Raw genomic sequence first — 22,970 nt, 5'->3', positions numbered from 1 at the left:
AATATACTAGCCATTAAGTCATTTCGCCTCAGATTGATGAAGGGACTCACCTCTGATGAGGTCTTCTTGGAAGCCTCCTACAGAACAGTCTATGGGCATGATTGATCCATTTGCAGTAAGCTTTCATACCTTCTCATTTACCTTTAAGGGAGCCTCCTGTAACAATCTATGCCAGGAAAGATATGGCATTTGAAAAAAGGGGCTAACAACTGTAAGTGAAAACCTCTTACCGTCTGCATTTGTCAAGTGCCATGCAATATTCCTTCCCATTGTACTATAAATAGTGCCAAACTGTCCCAGAGACAGCTACCTTGGCAGTCCTTCTCTCCCCTGATTAATTTTGTGTTGAGAATTGTGTGCCCTATCTCCATGGTCTATCAGAACCTTTTCTACACCTGGATCGGAAGCAGAGTGACTGGCAGTGATTGTCCTGCCACTGTGTTGACCATCATGCATGAGTCATTTGTGAAAAGAAATTACGACTGTTCAAGAGGCGCTTGCCTAAATCAACTGTGCAAAAAACATTCTGAGGCTGAGCACTTTCTTCAGTGATGACTGCACTTTTTCCAATGTTGTTTCTCACCAATAATCTGGTCTTCTCCTGTTTAAAGGGGTCGCAAACAGCTGTCCCTGTGCTACATCTCCTGAATCTGTCACCACCATATTCACCAGTTTGGTATCAGTCTTCAAGAGAAATCCTTCTTTCTCTTCCTGGACCAGACATACTTTTCATTGTCTAAAAGCAAACTGTTCTCTGGGGCCAAAATGAAGACTATCTGGGATGACCACATGCCCTGTCTCTTTTGCTGCTTCAGCCAGGTTCGGAATCTCCACTAATAAACCACTGACATCCAACAGCCACTCCTTACACGGTCGTCCTACCTCGTCAATTACCCTTTTGGGATTCATGGCATTTTTGGGCATACATGTCAGCAGCTTTGTATCCTCTACATTTGCCGCACATTTGGCCTCTATGTCCAGTAATGGACATTCTGCTCTCCGCTAGTTATGGAAGTCTGTATCCAACAGATTACATAATCTGTTAAAGGAATAATGCACCACCCATTGAGGGAGCATCCGGTTGGAAGGCCAAAGATTAAGAAATTCTTTCTCGCCCTCAATCTCCCATCGTACTTTCTAGATTGGTGGTCTTTACAGTCACTGACTCAATTTTATGGTGATTCGGCCAAATAGGGACCTCCCATTACAACTCTGTCTCCATATCTATTCCTGTAGAGTCTGTGTCATAGTTTCTATCTGTATTGTAATCAGCACCGCCCTGGGATGTGTCATCAGCATCCTAAGGGGCTCTTAGTTGCCATTCTTCTCCAACTGGCGTGTCTCTTTTGGGATCCAGTCTACGCCTAAAAAAAGCTACTTTCAGGAATGCCATTTGTAAATTTGTTAGCTCTGCTTGGTCAGATAGGAAAACAAGCAATCATATTCCTTAAAGGGTAACGATACCAATATATTTACACCATAATATTCGTATGCAGTTACACTGTGTAGCAAGGCTTAAAAAGAAATAGAGAAAAGTCTCAACTCACTGATGAGCAGCAAAAAAAGAGAGGAGGAGCCAGGGATAAAACGATAGTTTTTGCCCTCCGTACCTTTCAGATTTGTTCACCTTCTCAGGAGGCTCCAGAGGCATACACATCAAAGACTCATTTGTCTTGGAAGTACCAAAATGCAAGAAGGCCTTTTGCAGCAAACAGTCCTTCATAGGAGCTGTTGTATCTACATGGAACTCGAGACTTGCCTGTTCAAGCAATTTCGGAAACTCTAACCCTGCCAGTTTTCTCCACCTTGACCACAACTCCAACTAATCATATAACCACCTCCTTATTTTAATCTTGTAAAGCGCCTGCATACCTGTTGGTCTCGCTTTGTGTTTTATAAGTTGTCAAATAAATACATATCGGGTCAGGATTTGCCCTACTGTGTAGTTTTTGAAGGGGAAACAGATCAATTTAGTTAAATAGACTCCATTTAGGTTTACTGTAAAAGATGTCTCTGGCTATTTGTAAGGTAGCTGGGTATTTCATGAGTAATATAGTTCTCACTGCTGTAAATGTAGTGAAATTATAGTGTATATTATCCAAGATGGAAGAACTTTCTTTTTCAGTGTTCTAAGATTTCAGGCCTCAATTGTTTCTGCTGCAATTAGAATGTAGTGACCTGCAAGTGTAAAATTGATGTCTGCAACAAACCGTTAACTATAATGGACATTGATGGATATCTTTTGTGTGATTGGAGATGATGCTGCATGCTGTTTTCATAGTAGTAGTCAATGTGATAGAGAATAGAAGATAATGCTATTTTATGGTGGATATAAGCTGTTGGATGGTGTAATTTTCCTTTATTATACGATCATAGGTGCTATGTGGGAGCTGGAAAGTACATAAATATGTGATTTAATGGTTATCCCACAGCAAGCAGACTACATACTTGAATTAAATTACTGATTGGAAATATTCCTTTTTTTAAATTAGCATACTTTACATGCTTTAACTCTCCTCACTTCTCTCTCCATGGATCTTCTTCAGCTACCATTCTTTTGCTTGTTGCAGAACATGAACTCTGTTTTCAGAACCGTCCTGGACTTGACCTACCCAATCACCTCCATGTTCTCGGGATCTGCGTTCAATGCAAGTGTTTATAAAGTGTTCCAGGATAAACAGATTGAGGTATGAAGAGTTTACTTTTTTACATTTTGCAGATGAGAGCATTCAGGAAACAATGTGTCTGGGTCCACTGGATTTGAGAAAAGATATCCAAGTTGTGTTTGTGTTAGTTGCTGTTGCTGCTGTTTTCTGCTGCGCTATGTATATGCTGCTCATTGCTGCTGTCATCCCATGTGGAGATTTGCTCACCTTGATGGACAGGTGGGTTACAATCAGTATCCACCCTCGAAATCTAGTGTTTCATCAATACAAGGTATTTCCAGACACTGATCATTCTCTCTTGTTATAGTTCCATGTCAGTCAGCAGATTGTTCTGTCTGTGTTTTTCCAAACTCTTTTACCAATGCAGAATAACTTTATAGTTTAGGTGTTAGAATACTTCTCAAGTTTTATTTGGGTAAAACAAACGTTTTAATTTAGCCACTTAAGTTCATTATCCTTTATTCGGGAATTCCATTGCTTCTTTTGCTTACTGTATAGTGCGTTACTTCCAGATTGCTAAGAAAGATATTTATGCAGCCACCCAGAGTCTGCCTTTAGCAAACATGATATCAGTGTTTGTTCAAGATTAAACTGTCCATTCAGACACTGTTATAAGGAGTATATAGCTTTCACTGTGTGGTTTTGTATGCCTGCCCCCTTCTCCCAGTCTAAATTATTAGATGTCTTTGGGGCAAAGAAGAATTGTACATTGGAGATTCTCACAGTGGTGACTCTTGTAGTTGTCAGCCTGCCAGGTTGTAGAGGGCTGACAGTGGTGAGAGAGATATTGTTTGTTTGCAAAGCCAGACCCATGCCAGGGAGAGTGGCATAGTGGTCTCTGTGGCATGTTTGAAAATTGATCTGCCAATCGTCTGCAATCAGGTCTTTCTCCCATCTTTGTGGGATCTTAATGTTTTATGTGTGCCCCTTTCTAGGTGTATAGAGGTGTTGGGACATATCTGGCTATAGTCATTGGAATCCTTTTGTATTGGTTACATCCAAGTGGAGGATCAGAGAGAGCCCGGACAGTAGATGTGAATTACAGAGCTGTACCAGAATAATCCAGGGATTCTTGTTAATCGGTCAGACTTTTGGGTGTGAAGGAGAGGACCTGAAGGACTACCTCTCCCCTCAAATACCTCCCCCTACTTTAATACATAGTTAAGTGGATATCCAGCCTTGTTTTCATATCTTTCTTTGGGTTTCTTCTGTCTGGAGACTTTCAGCTCCCCCACCTTTCTGTTCTCACCTTGTAACAAGTGCCTTGGTTGGAATAAGTCTCAGGGCTGACTGTTATAATACATACCTACTGTCTGTTACTTTAGTGTAAAGATGGGGCAGAAACTTTCAGACACTGTGTCCAGATTTCTCCACCAGGGGTTCTAGACGACCTTCTATAATTGGTAGGGGACTGCAGCCTACTGCCATTAAATCCTATTGACGGATGCCAGGAGCAAAGAGGGATGAGACATTCAGTCGATTGTTTGAAGCATTGGGGTTAACTGACATTCGGAGGTTGTAACACGAAACAGACAGAAAGTACACTTCCTGTTCTGAGGCACACAATAACCTCTCCTGTACCAATTAATCAATTACTGCCTTACACAGCACATCTACATAGGCAGGTTTCATTTCAGAGGGCAAGATTTCTGGTGCAAGGGATCTCAGATCAGTCGCCACTATGGATGGAGCTCAGAGGTGGAGAAGCCAAGATTTGGAAAGGTTGGGCAATGGACACTTGGTACTTGAAGGACAAGGCGCTAACATCCAAGCAGCACACCACTACAAAACTTCACTTCATGGAAAACCGACCCATGGTCCAGTTGGCAATCTAGCGAATGTGTCAAGAGGCCTATCCGAATGTATGCTCCATTACAATTTATGCCTTGCTTCATTTGTGACCATACTTAATGGAGGAAAGTAGCCACAGGACTGTTGCTCCTACACACTCCCTACTTAACATAGAGGTGAAAGTCTTGAAGAGGGTATTGGCAAGACTAAGCAAGATGGTCCACACCCCGGTACATCTTGATAAGTCAGGCTGCATGCCCCACAGAAGTACCAGACTTAACTTATACCAAATATATAAGGCTGTATAAAATATACAAAGGGGGGTACTTGAGCCAGCAGTTGTCCCATCTCTAAACGTGGCCAAGATCTTTGAAACCCTGTAATGAACACATATGTTCAATGTAGGAAGTTGGCTCTGTATGCACTATTTCAAAGTAAGGAATAGTATGCACAGAGTCCAAGGGTTCCCCTTAGAGGTAAGATAGTGGCAAAAAGAGATAATACTAATGCTCTATTTTGTGGTAGTGTGGTCGAGCAGTAGGCTTATCCAAGGAGTAGTGTTAAGCATTTGTTGTACATACACATAGACAATAAATGAGGTACACACACTCAGAGACAAATCCAGCCAATAGGTTTTTATATAGAAAAATATCTTTTCTTAGTTTATTTTAAGAACCACAGGTTCAAATTCTACATGTAATATCTCATTCGAAAGGTATTGCAGGTAAGTACTTTAGGAACTTTAAATCATCAAAATTGCATGTATACTTTTCACGTTATTCACAAATAGCTGTTTTAAAAGTGGACACTTAGTGCAATTTTCACAGTTCCTAGGGGAGGTAAGTATTTGTTAGGTTAACCAGGTAAGTAAGACACTTACAGGGCTTAGTTCTTGGTCCAAGGTAGCCCACCGTTGGGGGTTCAGAGCAACCCCAAAGTCACCACACCAGCAGCTCAGGGCCGGTCAGGTGCAGAGTTCAAAGTGGTGCCCAAAACACATAGGCTAGAATGGAGAGAAGGGGGTGCCCCGGTTCCGGTCTGCTTGCAGGTAAGTACCCGCGTCTTCGGAGGGCAGACCAGGGGGGTTTTGTAGGGCACCGGGGGGGACACAAGTCCACACAGAAATTTCACCCTCAGCAGCGCGGGGGCGGCCGGGTGCAGTGTAGAAACAGGCGTCGGGTTCGCAATGTTAGTCTATGAGAGATCTCGGGATCTCTTCAGCGCTGCAGGCAGGCAAGGGGGGGGTTCCTCGGGGAAACCTCCACTTGGGCAAGGGAGAGGGACTCCTGGGGGTCACTTCTCCAGTGAAAGTCCGGTCCTTCAGGTCCTGGGGGCTGCGGGTGCAGGGTCTCTCCCAGGCGTCGGGACTTTGGATTCAAAGAGTCGCGGTCAGGGGAAGCCTCGGGATTCCCTCTGCAGGCGGCGCTGTGGGAACTCAGGGGGGACAGGTTTTGGAACTCACAGTATCAGAGTAGTCCTGGGGTCCCTCCTGAGGTGTTGGATCTCCACCAGCCGAGTCGGGGTCGCCGGGTGCAGTGTTGCAAGTCTCACGCTTCTTGCGGGGAGCTTGCAGGGTTCTTTCAAGGCTGCTGGAAACAAAGTTGCAGCCTTTCTTGGAGCAGGTCCGCTGTCCTCGGGAGTTTCTTGTCTTTTCGAAGCAGGGGCAGTCCTCAGAGGATGTCGAGGTCGCTGGTCCCTTTGGAAGGCGTCGCTGGAGCAGGATCTTTGGAAGGCAGGAGACAGGCCGGTGAGTTTCTGGAGCCAAGGCAGTTGTCGTCTTCTGGTCTTCCTCTGCAGGGGTTTTCAGCTAGGCAGTCCTTCTTCTTGTAGTTGCAGGAATCTGATTTTCTAGGGTTCAGGGTAGCCCTTAAATACTAAATTTAAGGGCGTGTTTAGGTCTGGGGGGTTAGTAGCCAATGGCTACTAGCCCTGAGGGTGGGTACACCCTCTTTGTGCCTCCTCCCAAGGGGAGGGGGTCACAATCCTAACCCTATTGGGGGAATCCTCCATCTGCAAGATGGAGGATTTCTAAAAGTTAGAGTCACTTCAGCTCAGGACACCTTAGGGGCTGTCCTGACTGGCCAGTGACTCCTCCTTGTTTTTCTCATTATTTTCTCCGGCCTTGCCGCCAAAAGTGGGGCCTGGCCGGAGGGGGCGGGCAACTCCACTAGCTGGAGTGTCCTGCTGGGTTGGCACAAAGGAGGTGAGCCTTTGAGGCTCACCGCCAGGTGTGACAATTCCTGCCTGGGGGAGGTGTTAGCATCTCCACCCAGTGCAGGCTTTGTTACTGGCCTCAGAGTGACAAAGGCACTCTCCCCATGGGGCCAGCAACATGTCTCGGTTTGTGGCAGGCTGCTAAAACTAGTCAGCCTACACAGATAGTCGGTTAAGTTTCAGGGGGCACCTCTAAGGTGCCCTCTGTGGTGTATTTTACAATAAAATGTACACTGGCATCAGTGTGCATTTATTGTGCTGAGAAGTTTGATACCAAACTTCCCAGTTTTCAGTGTAGCCATTATGGTGCTGTGGAGTTCGTGTTTGACAGACTCCCAGACCATATACTCTTATGGCTACCCTGCACTTACAATGTCTAAGGTTTTGTTTAGACACTGTAGGGGTACCATGCTCATGCACTGGTACCCTCACCTATGGTATAGTGCACCCTGCCTTAGGGCTGTAAGGCCTGCTAGAGGGGTGTCTTACCTATACTGCATAGGCAGTGAGAGGCTGGCATGGCACCCTGAGGGGAGTGCCATGTCGACTTACTCGTTTTGTCCTCACTAGCACACACAAGCTGGCAAGCAGTGTGTCTGTGCTGAGTGAGAGGTCTCCAGGGTGGCATAAGACATGCTGCAGCCCTTAGAGACCTTCCTTGGCATCAGGGCCCTTGGTACTAGAAGTACCAGTTACAAGGGACTTATCTGGATGCCAGGGTCTGCCAATTGTGGATACAAAAGTACAGGTTAGGGAAAGAACACTGGTGCTGGGGCCTGGTTAGCAGGCCTCAGCACACTTTCAATTGTAAACATAGCATCAGCAAAGGCAAAAAGTCAGGGGGCAACCATGCCAAGGAGGCATTTCCTTACACAACCCCCCCCCAAACGAAAGAGGATGAGACTAACCTTTCCCAAGAGAGTCTTCATTTTCTAAGTGGAAAAACCTGGAAAGGCCATCTGCGTTGGCATGGGCAGTCCCAGGTCTGTGTTCCACTATAAAGTCCATTCCCTGTAGGGAGATGGACCACCTCAACAGTTTAGGATTTTCACCTTTCATTTGCATCAGCCATTTGAGAGGTCTGTGGTCAGTTTGAACTAGGAAGTGAGTCCCAAAGAGGTATGGTCTCAGCTTCTTCAGGGACCAAACCACAGCAAAGGCCTCCCTCTCAATGGCACTCCAACGCTGCTCCCTGGGGAGTAACCTCCTGCTAATGAAAGCAACAGGCTGGTCAAGGCCATCATCATTTGTTTGGGACAAAACTGCCCCTATCCCATGTTCAGAGGCATCAGTCTGCACAATGAACTGCTTAGAATAATCTGGAGCTTTTAGAACTGGTGCTGAGCACATTGCTTGTTTCAGGGTGTCAAAGGCCTGTTGGCATTCTACAGTCCAGTTCACTTTCTTGGGCATTTTCTTGGAGGTGAGTTCAGTGAGGGCTGTCACTATTGATCCATATCCCTTCACAAACCTCCTGTAATACCCAGTCAAGCCAAGGAATGCCCTGACTTGAGTCTGGGTTTTTGGAGCTACCCAGTCCAGAATAGTCTGGATCTTGCGTTGGAGTGGCTGAACTTGGCCTCCACCTACAAGGTGTCCCAAGTAAACCACAGTTCCCTGCCCTATCTGGCATTTGGATGCCTTGATAGAGAGGCCTGCAGATTGCAGAGCCTTCAAAACCTTCCTCAGGTGGACCAGGTGATCCTGCCAGGTGGAGCTAAAGACAGCAATATCATCGAGATAAGCTGTGCTAAAGGACTCCAAGCCAGCAAGGACTTGATTCACCAACCTTTGGAAGGTGGCAGGGGCATTCTTTAAACCAAAGGGCATAACAGTAAACTGATAATGCCCATCAGGTGTGGAGAATGCTGTCTTTTCTTTTGCTCCAGGTGCCATTTTTATTTGCCAGTACCCTGCTGTCAAGTCAAAGGTACTTAGAAATTTGGCAGCACCTAATTTATCAATGAGCTCATCAGCTCTTGGAATTGGGTGGGCATCTGTCTTGGTGACAGAATTGAGCCCTCTGTAGTCCACACAAAACCTCATCTCTTTCTTTCCATCTTTGGTGTGAGGTTTGGGGACTAAGACCACTGGGCTAGCCCAGGGGCTGTCAGAGCGCTCAATTACTCCCAATTCCAGCATCTTGTGGACTTCCACCTTGATGCTTTCTTTAACATGGTCAGATTGTCTAAAGATTTTGTTCTTGACAGGCATGCTGTCTCCTGTGTCCACATCATGGGTACACAGGTGTGTCTGACCAGGGGTTAAGGAGAAGAGTTCAGGAAACTGTTGTAGGACTCTCCTACAATCAGCTTGCTGTTGGCCAGAGAGGGTGTCTGAGTAGATCACTCCATCTACTGTGCCATCTTTTGGGTCTGATGACAGAAGATCAGGGAGAGGTTCACTCTCTGCCTCCTGATCCTCATCTGTTACCATCAACAGATTCACATCAGCCCTGTCATGGAAGAGCTTAAGGCGGTTCACATGGATCACCCTCTTGGGGCTCCTGCTTGTGCCCAGGTCCACCAGGTAGGTGACCTGACTCTTCCTTTCTAGTACTGGGTAAGGGCCACTCCATTTGTCCTGGAGTGCCCTGGGAGCCACAGGCTCCAGAACCCAGACTTTCTGCCCTGGTTGGAACTCAATCAGTGCAGCCTTTTGGTCATACCAAAACTTCTGGAGCTGTTGGCTGGCCTCAAGGTTTTTGGTTGCCTTTTCCATGTACTCTGCCATTCTAGAGCGAAGGCCAAGTACATAGTCCACTATGTCCTGTTTAGGCTCATGGAGAGGTCTCTCCCAGCCTTCTTTAACAAGGGCAAGTGGTCCCCTTACAGGATGACCAAACAGAAGTTCAAAGGGTGAGAATCCTACTCCCTTCTGTGGCACCTCTCTGTAAGCGAAAAGCAGACATGGCAAGAGGACATCCCATCTCCTTTTGAGTTTTTCTGGGAGCCCCATGATCATGCCTTTTAATGTCTTGTTGAATCTCTCAACCAAGCCATTAGTTTGTGGATGGTATGGTGTAGTGAATTTATAAGTCACTCCACACTCATTCCACATGTGCTTTAGGTATGCTGACATGAAGTTGGTACCTCTGTCAGACACCACCTCCTTAGGGAAACCCACTCTGGTAAAGATACCAATGAGGGCCTTGGCTACTGCAGGGGCAGTAGTCGACCTAAGGGGAATAGCTTCAGGATACCTGGTAGCATGATCCACTACTACCAGGATATACATATTTCCTGAGGCTGTGGGAGGTTCTAGTGGACCAACTATGTCCACACCCACTCTTTCAAAGGGCACCCCCACCACTGGAAGTGGAATGAGGGGGGCCTTTGGATGCCCACCTGTCTTACCACTGGCTTGACAGGTGGGGCAGGAGAGGCAAAACTCCTTAACCATGTTGGACATATTGGGCCAGTAGAAGTGGTTGACTAACCTCTCCCACGTCTTGGTTTGTCCCAAATGTCCAGCAAGGGGAATGTCATGGGCCAATGTTAGGATGAACTTCCTGAACAGCTGAGGCACTACCACTCTCCTAGTGGCACCAGGTTTGGGGTCTCTGGCCTCAGTGTACAGGAGTCCATCTTCCCAATAGACCCTATGCGTTCCATTTTTCTTGCCTTTGGACTCTTCAGCAGCTTGCTGCCTAAGGCCTTCAAGAGAGGGACAGGTTTCTTGTCCCTTACACAGCTCCTCCCTTGAGGGTCCCCCTGGGCCCAAGAGCTCAACCTGATAAGGTTCAAGCTCCAAAGGCTCAGTTCCCTCAGAGGGCAGAACTTCTTCCTGAGAAGAGAGGTTCCCTTTCTTTTGCTGTGTTGCAGTTGGTTTCCCAACTGACTTTCCTTTCCTCTTGGTAGGCTGGGCCATTCTTCCAGACTCCAGCTCTACTTGTTCACCCCGTGCCTTGCATTGTGCTCTTGTTTTCACACACACCAGTTCAGGGATACCCAGCATTGCTGCATGGGTTTTTAGTTCTACCTCAGCCCATGCTGAGGACTCCAGGTCATTTCCAAGCAGACAGTCCACTGGGATATTTGAGGAGACCACCACCTGTTTCAGGCCATTGACCCCTCCCCATTCTAAAGTAACCATTGCCATGGGATGTACTTTTCTCTGATTGTCAGCGTTGGTGACTGTGTAAGTTTTTCCAGTCAGGTATTGGCCAGGGGAAACCAGTTTCTCTGTCACCATGGTGACACTGGCACCTGTATCCCTCAGGCCCTCTATTCTAGTCCCATTAATTAAGAGTTGCTGTCTGTATTTTTGCATGTTAGGCGGCCAGACAGCTAGTGTGGCTAAATCCACCCCACCCTCAGAAACTAGAATAGCTTCAGTGTGGACCCTGATTTGCTCTGGGCACACTGTTGATCCCACTTGGAGACTAGCCATACCAGTGTTACCTGGATGGGAGTTTGGAGTGGAACCTTTCTTGGGACAGGCCTTGTCTCCAGTTTGGTGTCCATGCTGTTTACAGCTATGACACCAGGCCTTTTTGGGATCAAAGTTTTTACCCTTGTACCCATTGTTTTGTGAAGAGGCTCTGGGCCCACCCTCCTGTGCAGGTTTTTGGGGGCCTGTAGAAGACTCTTTACTATTTTTAGTTTTGGTTGTCTCATCACCCTTCCCCTGGGGAGTCTTTGTGACCCCTTTCTTTTGGTCACCCCCTGTTGAAGTCTTGGACACCCTTGTCTTGACCCAATGGTCCGCCTTCTTTCCCAATTCTTGGGGAGAAATTGGTCCTAGGTCTACCAGATGCTGATGCAGTTTATCATTGAAACAATTACTTAACAGGTGTTCTTTCACAAATAAATTGTACAGCCCATCATAATTACTTACACCACTGCCTTGAATCCAACCATCTAGTGTTTTCACTGAGTAGTCAACAAAGTCAACCCAGGTCTGGCTCGAGGATTTTTGAGCCCCCCTGAACCTAATCCTGTACTCCTCAGTGGAGAATCCAAAGCCCTCAATCAGGGTACCCTTCATGAGGTCATAAGATTCTGCATCTTTTCCAGAGAGTGTGAGGAGTCTATCCCTACACTTTCCAGTGAACATTTCCCAAAGGAGAGCACCCCAGTGAGATCTGTTCACTTTTCTGGTTACACAAGCCCTCTCAAAAGCTGTGAACCACTTGGTGATGTCATCACCATCTTCAAATTTTGTCACAATCCCTTTGGGGATTTTTAACATGTCAGGAGAATCTCTGACCCTATTTATATTGCTGCCACCATTGATGGGTCCTAGGCCCATCTCTTGTCTTTCCCTTTCTATGGCTAGGAGCTGTCTCTCTAAAGCCAATCTTTTGGCCATCCTGGCTAACAGGAGGTCATCTTCACTGAGAGCATCCTCAGTGATTTCAGAAATGTGGGACCCTCCTGTGAGGGACTCACTATTTCTGACTAACACAGTTGGAGACAGGACTTGAGGGGTCCTGTTCTCCCTATTTAGGACTGGAGGAGGGACATTGGCCTCCAAGTCACTAATTTCTTCCTCTGTGATGTCATCATCAGAGGGGCTGGCTTTCTCAAACTCTGCCAACAGCTCCTGGAGCTGAATTTTGGTAGGTCTGGAGCCAATGGTTATTTTTTTGATATTACAGAGAGACCTTAGCTCCCTCATCTTAAGATGGAGGTAAGGTGTGGTGTCGAGTTCCACCACCTGCATCTCTGTATCAGACATTATTCTGCTAAGAGTTGGAATACTTTTTAAAGAATCTAAAACTGTTTCTAGAATCTAATTTCAAACTTTTAACAAACTTTTAAACTCTAAAAGACAATGCTAAACAGGGACTTAACACACAAGGCCCTAGCAGGACTTTTAAGAATTTAGAAAAATTTCAAATTGCAAAAATGAATTTCTAATGACAATTTTGGAATTTGTCGTGTGATCAGGTATTGGCTGAGTAGTCCAGCAAATGCAAAGTCTTGTACCCCACCGCTGATCCACCAATGTAGGAAGTTGGCTCTGTATGCACTATTTCAAAGTAAGGAATAGTATGCACAGAGTCCAAGGGTTCCCCTTAGAGGTAAGATAGTGGCAAAAAGAGATAATACTAATGCTCTATTTTGTGGTAGTGTGGTCGAGCAGTAGGCTTATCCAAGGAGTAGTGTTAAGCATTTGTTGTACATACACATAGACAATAAATGAGGTACACACACTCAGAGACAAATCCAGCCAATAGGTTTTTATATAGAAAAATATCTTTTCTTAGTTTATTTTAAGAACCACAGGTTCAAATTCTACATGTAATATCTCATTCGAAAGGTATTGCAGGTAAGTACTTTAGGAACTTTAAATCATCAAAATTGCATGTATACTTTTCACGTTATTCACAAATAGCTGTTTTAAAAGTGGACACTTAGTGCAATTTTCACAGTTCCTAGGGGAGGTAAGTATTTGTTAGGTTAACCAGGTAAGTAAGACACTTACAGGGCTTAGTTCTTGGTCCAAGGTAGCCCACCGTTGGGGGTTCAGAGCAACCCCAAAGTCACCACACCAGCAGCTCAGGGCCGGTCAGGTGCAGAGTTCAAAGTGGTGCCCAAAACACATAGGCTAGAATGGAGAGAAGGGGGTGCCCCGGTTCCGGTCTGCTTGCAGATAAGTACCCGCGTCTTCGGAGGGCAGACCAGGGGGGTTTTGTAGGGCACCGGGGGGGACACAAGTCCACACAGAAATTTCACCCTCAGCAGCGCGGGGGCGGCCGGGTGCAGTGTAGAAACAGGCGTCGGGTTCGCAATGTTAGTCTATGAGAGATCTCGGGATCTCTTCAGCGCTGCAGGCAGGCAAGGGGGGGGTTCCTCGGGGAAACCTCCACTTGGGCAAGGGAGAGGGACTCCTGGGGGTCACTTCTCCAGTGAAAGTCCGGTCCTTCAGGTCCTGGGGGCTGCGGGTGCAGGGTCTCTCCCAGGCGTCGGGACTTTGGATTCAAAGAGTCGCGGTCAGGGGAAGCCTCGGGATTCCCTCTGCAGGCGGCGCTGTGGGAACTCAGGGGGGACAGGTTTTGGTACTCACAGTATCAGAGTAGTCCTGGGGTCCCTCCTGAGGTGTTGGATCTCCACCAGCCGAGTCGGGGTCGCCGGGTGCAGTGTTGCAAGTCTCACGCTTCTTGCGGGGAGCTTGCAGGGTTCTTTCAAGGCTGCTGGAAACAAAGTTGCAGCCTTTCTTGGAGCAGGTCCGCTGTCCTCGGGAGTTTCTTGTCTTTTCGAAGCAGGGGCAGTCCTCAGAGGATGTCGAGGTCGCTGGTCCCTTTGGAAGGCGTCGCTGGAGCAGGATCTTTGGAAGGCAGGAGACAGGCCGGTGAGTTTCTGGAGCCAAGGCAGTTGTCGTCTTCTGGTCTTCCTCTGCAGGGGTTTTCAGCTAGGCAGTCCTTCTTCTTGTAGTTGCAGGAATCTGATTTTCTAGGGTTCAGGGTAGCCCTTAAATACTAAATTTAAGGGCGTGTTTAGGTCTGGGGGGTTAGTAGCCAATGGCTACTAGCCCTGAGGGTGGGTACACCCTCTTTGTGCCTCCTCCCAAGGGGAGGGGGTCACAATCCTAACCCTATTGGGGGAATCCTCCATCTGCAAGATGGAGGATTTCTAAAAGTTAGAGTCACTTCAGCTCAGGACACCTTAGGGGCTGTCCTGACTGGCCAGTGACTCCTCCTTGTTTTTCTCATTATTTTCTCCGGCCTTGCCACCAAAAGTGGGGCCTGGCCGGAGGGGGCGGGCAACTCCACTAGCTGGAGTGTCCTGCTGGGTTGGCACAAAGGAGGTGAGCCTTTGAGGCTCACCGCCAGGTGTGACAATTCCTGCCTGGGGGAGGTGTTAGCATCTCCACCCAGTGCAGGCTTTGTTACTGGCCTCAGAGTGACAAAGGCACTCTCCCCATGGGGCCAGCAACATGTCTCGGTTTGTGGCAGGCTGCTAAAACTAGTCAGCCTACACAGATAGTCGGTTAAGTTTCAGGGGGCACCTCTAAGGTGCCCTCTGTGGTGTATTTTACAATAAAATGTACACTGGCATCAGTGTGCATTTATTGTGCTGAGAAGTTTGATACCAAACTTCCCAGTTTTCAGTGTAGCCATTATGGTGCTGTGGAGTTCGTGTTTGACAGACTCCCAGACCATATACTCTTATGGCTACCCTGCACTTACAATGTCTAAGGTTTTGTTTAGACACTGTAGGGGTACCATGCTCATGCACTGGTACCCTCACCTATGGTATAGTGCACCCTGCCTTAGGGCTGTAAGGCCTGCTAGAGGGGTGTCTTACCTATACTGCATAGGCAGTGAGAGGCTGGCATGGCACCCTGAGGGGAGTGCCATGTCGACTTACTCGTTTTGTCCTCACTAGCACACACAAGCTGGCAAGCAGTGTGTCTGTGCTGAGTGAGAGGTCTCCAGGGTGGCATAAGACATGCTGCAGCCCTTAGAGACCTTCCTTGGCATCAGGGCCCTTGGTACTAGAAGTACCAGTTACAAGGGACTTATCTGGATGCCAGGGTCTGCCAATTGTGGATACAAAAGTACAGGTTAGAGAAAGAACACTGGTGCTGGGGCCTGGTTAGCAGGCCTCAGCACACTTTCAATTGTAAACATAGCATCAGCAAAGGCAAAAAGTCAGGGGGCAACCATGCCAAGGAGGCATTTCCTTACATTCAAGATCTTAGGTAGGATTGGACTCTGGACCGATATAGGAAAAGGGTTAAATTATTTTATCTTAAGATGCTAGCAAGAATGAGGGTTATTAGTGCTTGTTCTGCACCCTTCTGGCTACAGTCTAGAACTAGACAGGGTTGCCTCCTGTCTCATATATTTGCAACAACACTAGAACCCTTGGCATGAGAGATACTGACTGATCCACTGGTATTAATACTGCAATGGGGTGTGGTAGGACAAGAGTCTCTTGTATAATGTTCTTCTGTATGTTGCCCAATCTGAGTTGACTGTTGACAGGCTTCTGCAAACCTTCATGATCTTTGGCAACTATTCGGTGTACAGAATTAACTAGGGGAAGTCCATGTTATTCTTACTGACTTGTGGTCCACGCACCAACATTACAAGTACCCACTAGTGGTTTCCCCAGAATGGGGTGGAATGGCAGATGGGGGGTGGTTGTCTGCGTGAATATATAGAGCGAGAGAGGTGCACACACAAACACACACACTCACTGAAAAAACAAAGGTTACAGAAACGTTATAGTTAGGTTCAGATTTTACACACACACACATAACCACACAAATTCATCAGTAATAGTTATTGTTACCGCAAGTAATGTAACTAATGCCCTACGGTAACTATAACTTGCATCCTCTACATGCACAGTTTTCTCATCAAGAATTTCACTGCAAATGTTGCAGTGATACTTGAAATGAGGATAACTCTTTGTAAGGTGAAATGGTTTATTGATTTGCCGTAAGCTACAAACGTCTGGACCCCACTTCAACTGCCATCCTTAAGATGGCAACTTCAGTCTAGAACATTGTGTAAATGTTCCACATATTCTATCACATTTCTTAAAGGTAACTATTAAAACACAACACATCTCCTTCGCAACAAACAATGAAGTACAATTCCAATAAAGTGTATATTTACAATTTCTTTTCACTTTATATTTCTAAGAATACAAAACCACTTAGCCTACATAGTTCTTTAACCAAAATAGTCGAAGCTGTGCTTTCCTTGTATTTCCCTTCTCTGAGCCAACATCATTATCTCTTCTTATTCCACATTGGTTCCCTGCAAAGGAATAATTCAATCTCCTGATGTTCCATTTCTCATTACCCTCCAATATAACAGTGTTCACATATAACCTCATCACTCTTTTGGCATTGGAAAACCTTGATTCCCCTTTTCTCACAGCAGTGCCCAATTTCACAAGCACCTATTCTCCCTCTTTCAATTGATAAGGGCATTTGTAGATTCTGCTATTGTGCCATTCCCTATATTTGTTGTTTTTCTTTTCTTTTCCTTGATACTTCACCCATATCACAATCTACACTCTTTACTGCTCTCATCCACATAGGACAGGATATAGTCAATTACTTCCTCTATCGTAACAACAAGAAAGGAGATTCTTCTGTCACAGAGTACGGAGTCCATCTGTAATTCCACAACATCTTCCTCAGCTCATCTTTCCGTTTTAGATCACTCTTTTAACAGCCAACTGCAAACATTGCCCAAACACTCTGTTAAAACCCTCAACCAGTCCGTTCTCCCAAATATGATAGAGGGCCATTGTATGATGTATTATGCCAAGGTTTTTGAGGACCATTATCTGTAACGTTCACCTCAGGAACGCCATTTTTTGCAAAAACCTCTCTGCAAAAGCGAATGACATCTTCTGACCTGACATGATCCACAATGTGAACTTCAGGTCATTTAGGGAAATTGTCTACCATCACAATGGCAAACTTATTTTTTAAACCTTGAAGATTTAATGGACCACAGATATCCATACCAATTTTCCTCAAAGCACCCTCCGGACATTTAATGGGTACAATAGGTGATTCCCTAACTACCCAAGACTTGTTGCTATTCCAACAACTTTTCCACAGTCTCACCCTTCTCATAGGCCCAGTTAAAGTAGCAAAATGATTCACAAATGTGGCGTAATATTCAGCCAGTTCAAGAAAGCATTTAAATTGTTCTTTGTTAGTTGGACTAGGGGCACACTCAATGGCTTGCAGTAATTTCAATTTAGGCTTGATACCGTTCACTCCAATGACATGGCCAAAGTACTCAGCTTCTAGTACAGCAAGGTTGCATTTCCCTATAACCTATTGTGATCCCTGATCCTTCTAATTTCTTCAATACCTGTGTCAGTACACAGTAATGTTCCTGCCAGTCTCTCCCATAAACCAAGTTGTCATCTTGAAAAACAGCAGTATCTTTTATGCCAGTCAAGATCTTGTGCATGACGCAGTGCAAAAACTTCACTTGTGGATGCTAAACCAAATGGCGTTCTCAGATACCTAAAAGCCCCTTGTGGTGTTATGAATGATTTTAAGTGTCTACTGTCAGAATGCAACACAATATGACTACGCTTTAGACAGATCTAACATAGAAAAACATTTCAACGTGCTCAACATGATGTTAATATTAGGTAAAGGATGATGGTCAACCCATACACAGATCACTAAGATCGCGCAAGTCGACACACATTCAGATCTTTCCATCGGATTTGCGTGCTAGCACAAATAGACGTAACCATTCCGAACCCTTTATAGGTTCAAAAACTCCTCCAGAACAAAGTTTTTCAAGTTCTACTGATACCGACTCCCTAATAGCTAAAAGAACCCCTCTCACTTTATGGAGTTTTTGCAATGAACCTTCCTTCAGAATAATGCAATGAGGAAAACCCTTTAGTTTACCCAGTTTTTCTTGAAAAACGTCCGGGAATGCTTTTCTCCACTTCGCTTCCTGCACATCATTCACAACCATTACTTGTTCACTTCTATTAGGATCCATTCTGATTCCCAATTTTTTTTTGTCTCTCCAACCAAGTAGCAGTTTTCCTTTTTCTACAACATATACTTAGCTCATTACCTCCTTGCCCATGAAACTTAAAACAGACTCAAAACACCCCAGAACAGGTATTTTTGTTCCCCAATAACCCACCGGAGTTATTGTGGTTTGATCCAAATGAATTTTGGGTAAAAGATCATACGTGCCCACATATCCACAGACACATTCAATATCATTATTTTACACTTTGGTAGATCGTAAACATCATTAACATTCAAAATTTGATTTTGCCATTAGTTCCTTTGACAACTCCCCGCTTTGTTCATCTGGGTCACACACAGCTAATACTTCATTATTGTCATCTGACCTGCTTTCTTCAATCATTTGAACAATGTTACTTGCGTTCCTTCTTGTATCCACCCTCCATTTTTTTGCATTGGCCTCCTACACTCTAGAGAAATGTCCAATACCTGCACAACGATAACATTTAGCTTTGAGAGCTGGACAATTTTCATGCATGGCTATAAGTTTGAAACTCATGCATCTGAAACACTGTGTTTTGTTTCTACTCATTTGATTATCAGAAGACCTAGACTTTAGTTTTTTTTTCGTAATAGCTACTGCATTTACCTTATGTATGTTGGCCTCACAACAAACTACTTGAGAAGGAGATGTTTTGTTTTCTGTTTTTAAAATAAACATATATGAGGATGCATCCTCCATTTTCTTAGCAATAGCTAAAGCTTTTTTTAATGTATGTTCATTCACACTCAGTAGTTTTTCTTGGATTTTAAGAATACTCAATCTGTTGATCAACTGATCTCTAATGATCTCATCGTGTAAATCTTTGAATTAGCACGTAGCCGCCAGAACAAGCAAACACCCCACACCTTGCTCTATGTTTTCACCTGGTAACTGGGACCTAGAGAAAAATGTAGGCCTTTCCACAACTACATTGCATTGTTTGCTGTGATGCTCGTTTAAAGCACTAATGGAAATTTCATACACGACCTGTTCCTCATCATCTTCCTTTTCCTGTATATAAGGAGTGGATACACTTTGTAAAATTGTCCTCCCTTCTATTCCTAAATTATGTTTCAGCAAGGCCAATTTCCTTTTTGAGGTAAAGAGATCTCCCCCAATTGCTTCGAAGTATGCCTCAAAAGTATCCTTCCAATCTTCCCATGGCATTACAGGCTGGCCAGGACGCTGGAAAAACATAGCTGGATCAATCATTGATTCCATAATATAAAACAACTGTAATACTTGTAGGAAAGTACCCTGTTTTTGGCTTGTTTACCCCCACTTTTTGCCTTTTATCAGTATGCTTGTATTGTTTTCACTTGGATCCTGCTAACCAGGACCCCAGTGATTGTGCTCGCTCCCTCTAAATTTGGTTGCGTAGGACTTTGCACACCCCACAATTGGCATACTTGTGCCCCCATATAAGTCCCTAGTACTTGGCTGCAGTATGTATTATGCCACCCATGGGAGCCCATGTAAAATGTGTCTGCAGGCCTGCCATTGCGGTCTGCGTGAAAAGGTGCATGCACCCTTACACCACAGGTCACTGTAAGTCACCCATATGGTAGGCCCTCTTAGCTCAAAGGACAGGGTGCAGGTACCTGTGTTTGAGGGCACCTCTGCTTTAGCAGAGGTGCCCCTACAAACTCCAGTTCCATTGCACTTGACTTCGTAAGTGTGGGGAAGGTATTTTACCTGTGTACTGGACACAGGACACTACCTTTGTCTGGCTACATAATGGTAACTCTGAACCTGGGCATGTTTGGTATCAAACGTGTTGGAATCGTTCCCCAATACTGTTGCCAGAATTAGTTGTATGATTCCATGCACTTTGGGGGCTCCTTAGAGGACCCGCAATATTACTCCTGCCAGTCTTTTGGGGTTTTCCATGCAGCCCACGCTGCTGCCACCCCACAGACCGGTTTCTGTCCTCCTGCTGCTTGATTAGCTCAGACTAGCTCAGGCAGGGGAAGGCAGAACAAAGGATTTCCTGTGGGAGAAGGAGGCAACACCCTCTCTCCTTGGAAATAGGTGTTACGTGTCTTGGGAGGAGGGGTAGCCTCCCCAAGCCACTGGTATGCTTTGAAGGGCACATTTGGTGCCCTCCTTGCATTAACCTGCTTTCACCAGTCTAGGGACCCCAGGTCCCTGCTCTGGTGTGAAACTAGACAAAGGAAAGGGGAGTGACAAATTTCCTGTCCATCACCACCCCAGGGGTGGTGCCCAGGGCTCTTCCAGGTGGCCACTTGGTTCTGCCATCTTGAATCCCAAGATATGCTGAGGCCCCTGAGAGCTTCTGAGAGGCCAGGTCAGGTAGGTGACGTAACAGTCCCCTCCTAATAGGTGGTCACCTTGCTAGGTGACCAATCCGCCTTCCTGGGCTATTTAGGGTCTCCCTCTTGGGTGGGTCCTCAGTCGATGTGCAAGATTTCACAAGGACTCCTCTGTATCGTTTACTTCATCTTCTGGCCACTGGAACCGCAATGGGACTCTACAGGAGCCAACAATCTGCAACTCTAGTGACGTCTCCGCTTTGCAACATTGTTTCTCCGGCTCCTTCCAGCAGCTGCAACATTTCCCCGGCTGTGCATCCTCTGAGGTTGACAAGACTCCAGCCTGCACCAAGAAGTAAGAAGGACTCTCCATTTGAGTTAAGGAGTCTGCAGGCACCAACTGCAACGACGACTGGCTGTGGGGATCTGCTTTCCTCCAGGACTGCGTGGATCCTGCATCACAGGTGGTGGTCTTGAGTGGTCCCCTTGGTCCTCTCTGTCAGCTGTCCAACTTGGGAGACAGTAAGCCTGTGGCTGTCTTTGTAGGATAGTACCCATGTGCACTGAGGCTCTTCCAGCTACCAAGGCTTGTTTGCTCCTGCTCCAAGGGATCTTTGGACTTTGTGTAGGCTCGGCCCCCAGCACTTCTTCCTGTCAAGCGCAGTCGCATCTCTGCAGCTTCAGTGACGTGGGACTCCTCTCCAGGTGTGCTGAGTGGGCCTCACTGCAACTTGCTGTGCCTTCTACCAGTGGGTTGCCTGTGGTGGCTGCATCTTCTTCTGGTGAATCTTCCGACAGCTGAGGGTCACCCCAGACTCCCCTCCTTGGGTCGAGTCCCCTGGGCAACACAGTCCTGTTAAGAGCACTGTAGGTAGTGAAAAGGTAGGGGAGGTCACTCCAGCAGGCCCACTTTACCTCCTAGACGGTTGGTTCAAAGGGTCCCCAGGAGAAGGGACAGGTCCTCCTCTATTAACACCTCAGTATTTGAGGGGACCCACTGCTTCAACTCAGGAAAGGATTTCCTAGATAGAGAACTGAGATTGGAAGAGGCCAAGCTGAGGCTGCAGCAGCTAGCCCTCTATAGGGAGGCCTTAGCAGTGGAGAGGAAGAGACAGGATTTGGGGTTAGTTCTCCATGGTGGCAGCAATCTAAGCTCTAGGGACACCAGGGTCAGGGAAGACTCCTATGATTCTAGGAACCTAAGCAAGATAGTCCCACCTTACAAGGTGGGAGGTGATATTCACAAATGGTTCACTGCCTTGGAGAGGGCCTGTAAAGTACAAAGGTTCCCTCAGAGACATTGGGCAGCAGTCTTGTGGCTCTCCTGTGACAAAGACAGAGACAAACTCCTCACTGTCAGAAAAGATAATGCAGATGATTATACCGCACTCAGATCTGCATTCTTAGATGGATTCAGGCTAACCACTGAACAATGTAGGATCAAGTTCAGAGAGACCAAAAAGGAGTCCTTCCAGAATTGGATAGATTTTGTGGACTGCCCCGTTAAACCTCTGGAAAGCTGGTTGCATGGGGGCAAAGTAAGTGACTACCAGGGCTTGTATAATCTTATTCTGAGAGAGCACATTCTGAATAACTGCATTTCTGATCAGCTGCATCTATACCTGGTGAACTCTGATCTGAGCTGTCCCCAAAATTGGGAACGAAGGCATACAAGTGGGTCTGCACCAGGGTGAGCAGAAAAACTCACACAGGGGGTGACCACAACAATAAGGAATCAGGTAAGCATCTGGACAAGGGTGGGGACAAACCGAAAGAGAAAGAGTCTTCATCAGGCCAACAAAACTCTTCTGCAGTGGGCCTAAGTTCTCTTCCTATAAGAAACCTTAGTGCTACATTTGTAAGTGACACCACCTGTCCTAAGAAAGGCACCAACCCCCCTACCACTACCACTCGTGCCCCTAGCAATAGCAATAGTAGTGTAATAATAGTAGTCAGTCTATAAGAATAGCTAGGCTGACCTTGTAGACTGTAGAGTGCTCTGGGCTAGTCAGGGAGACAACTGAAGCTGTGTTGGTCTCGGACGATGGCATTGGCCTTGCCACCCTAGCTGCCTGTCCCCTTAATATGGGGAAAGTACAGGCAGCATCCCTTAATAAATGGTGTTTAGGCTTAGGCCTACAGGGACACAGGTGCCAGTGTAATTATATTGACTGAAAAACTGGTGTCACCTAAACAGCACCTGCTTGGTCACACGTACCAAGTGACTGATGCTCACAATTACACATTTTGCAACCACATGGCAGTTGTTGACTTTAGCTGGGGGGGGGGGGCTTGGAAGTTTACTGGCCATAAAAAGTTTGTAGTGTCCTCTGATCTACCTGTAGAGTGTCTGATAGGTAATAACTTGGAGACTTCAGTTTAGGCTGAAGCGGAATTGGAGGCCCATGTGGCAATGCTGGACATCCCTGAGCATATTCTTGCCCTGACCAGAACACAGGCCAAAAGGAAAAGGGAACAGGAAAGCTCCTAAAAAGAAAGGCAGGCAGGGTAAAACGTTAGCCCCTCCTGAAGCCTCCAGTGAAGATTCCACCC

At 46.2% G+C, this 22,970-nt stretch overlaps 1 protein-coding gene across 6 annotated transcripts in view; it reads left to right on the top strand.

Annotated features, from left to right (window-relative positions):
* PNPLA6 (patatin like phospholipase domain containing 6) overlaps positions 1 to 22,970 on the top strand; it is a 324,399-nt gene that overhangs the window by 196,392 nt on the left and 105,037 nt on the right. For all 6 annotated transcript variants that reach the window (XM_069231657.1, XM_069231658.1, XM_069231659.1 and 3 more), the window contains one exon: positions 2,571 to 2,687. In XM_069231657.1, the coding sequence (XP_069087758.1) occupies positions 2,571 to 2,687 (117 nt within the window). The remainder of the gene's footprint in view (positions 1 to 2,570; positions 2,688 to 22,970) is intronic.

This window comes from Pleurodeles waltl, chromosome 4_2 (genome assembly GCF_031143425.1).
Source record: "Pleurodeles waltl isolate 20211129_DDA chromosome 4_2, aPleWal1.hap1.20221129, whole genome shotgun sequence".
Classification (NCBI taxonomy): Eukaryota; Metazoa; Chordata; class Amphibia; order Caudata; family Salamandridae; genus Pleurodeles; species Pleurodeles waltl.
The sequence above is the reverse complement of the archived record's forward strand: the minus strand, read 5'-3'. Positions and strand labels throughout refer to the sequence as shown.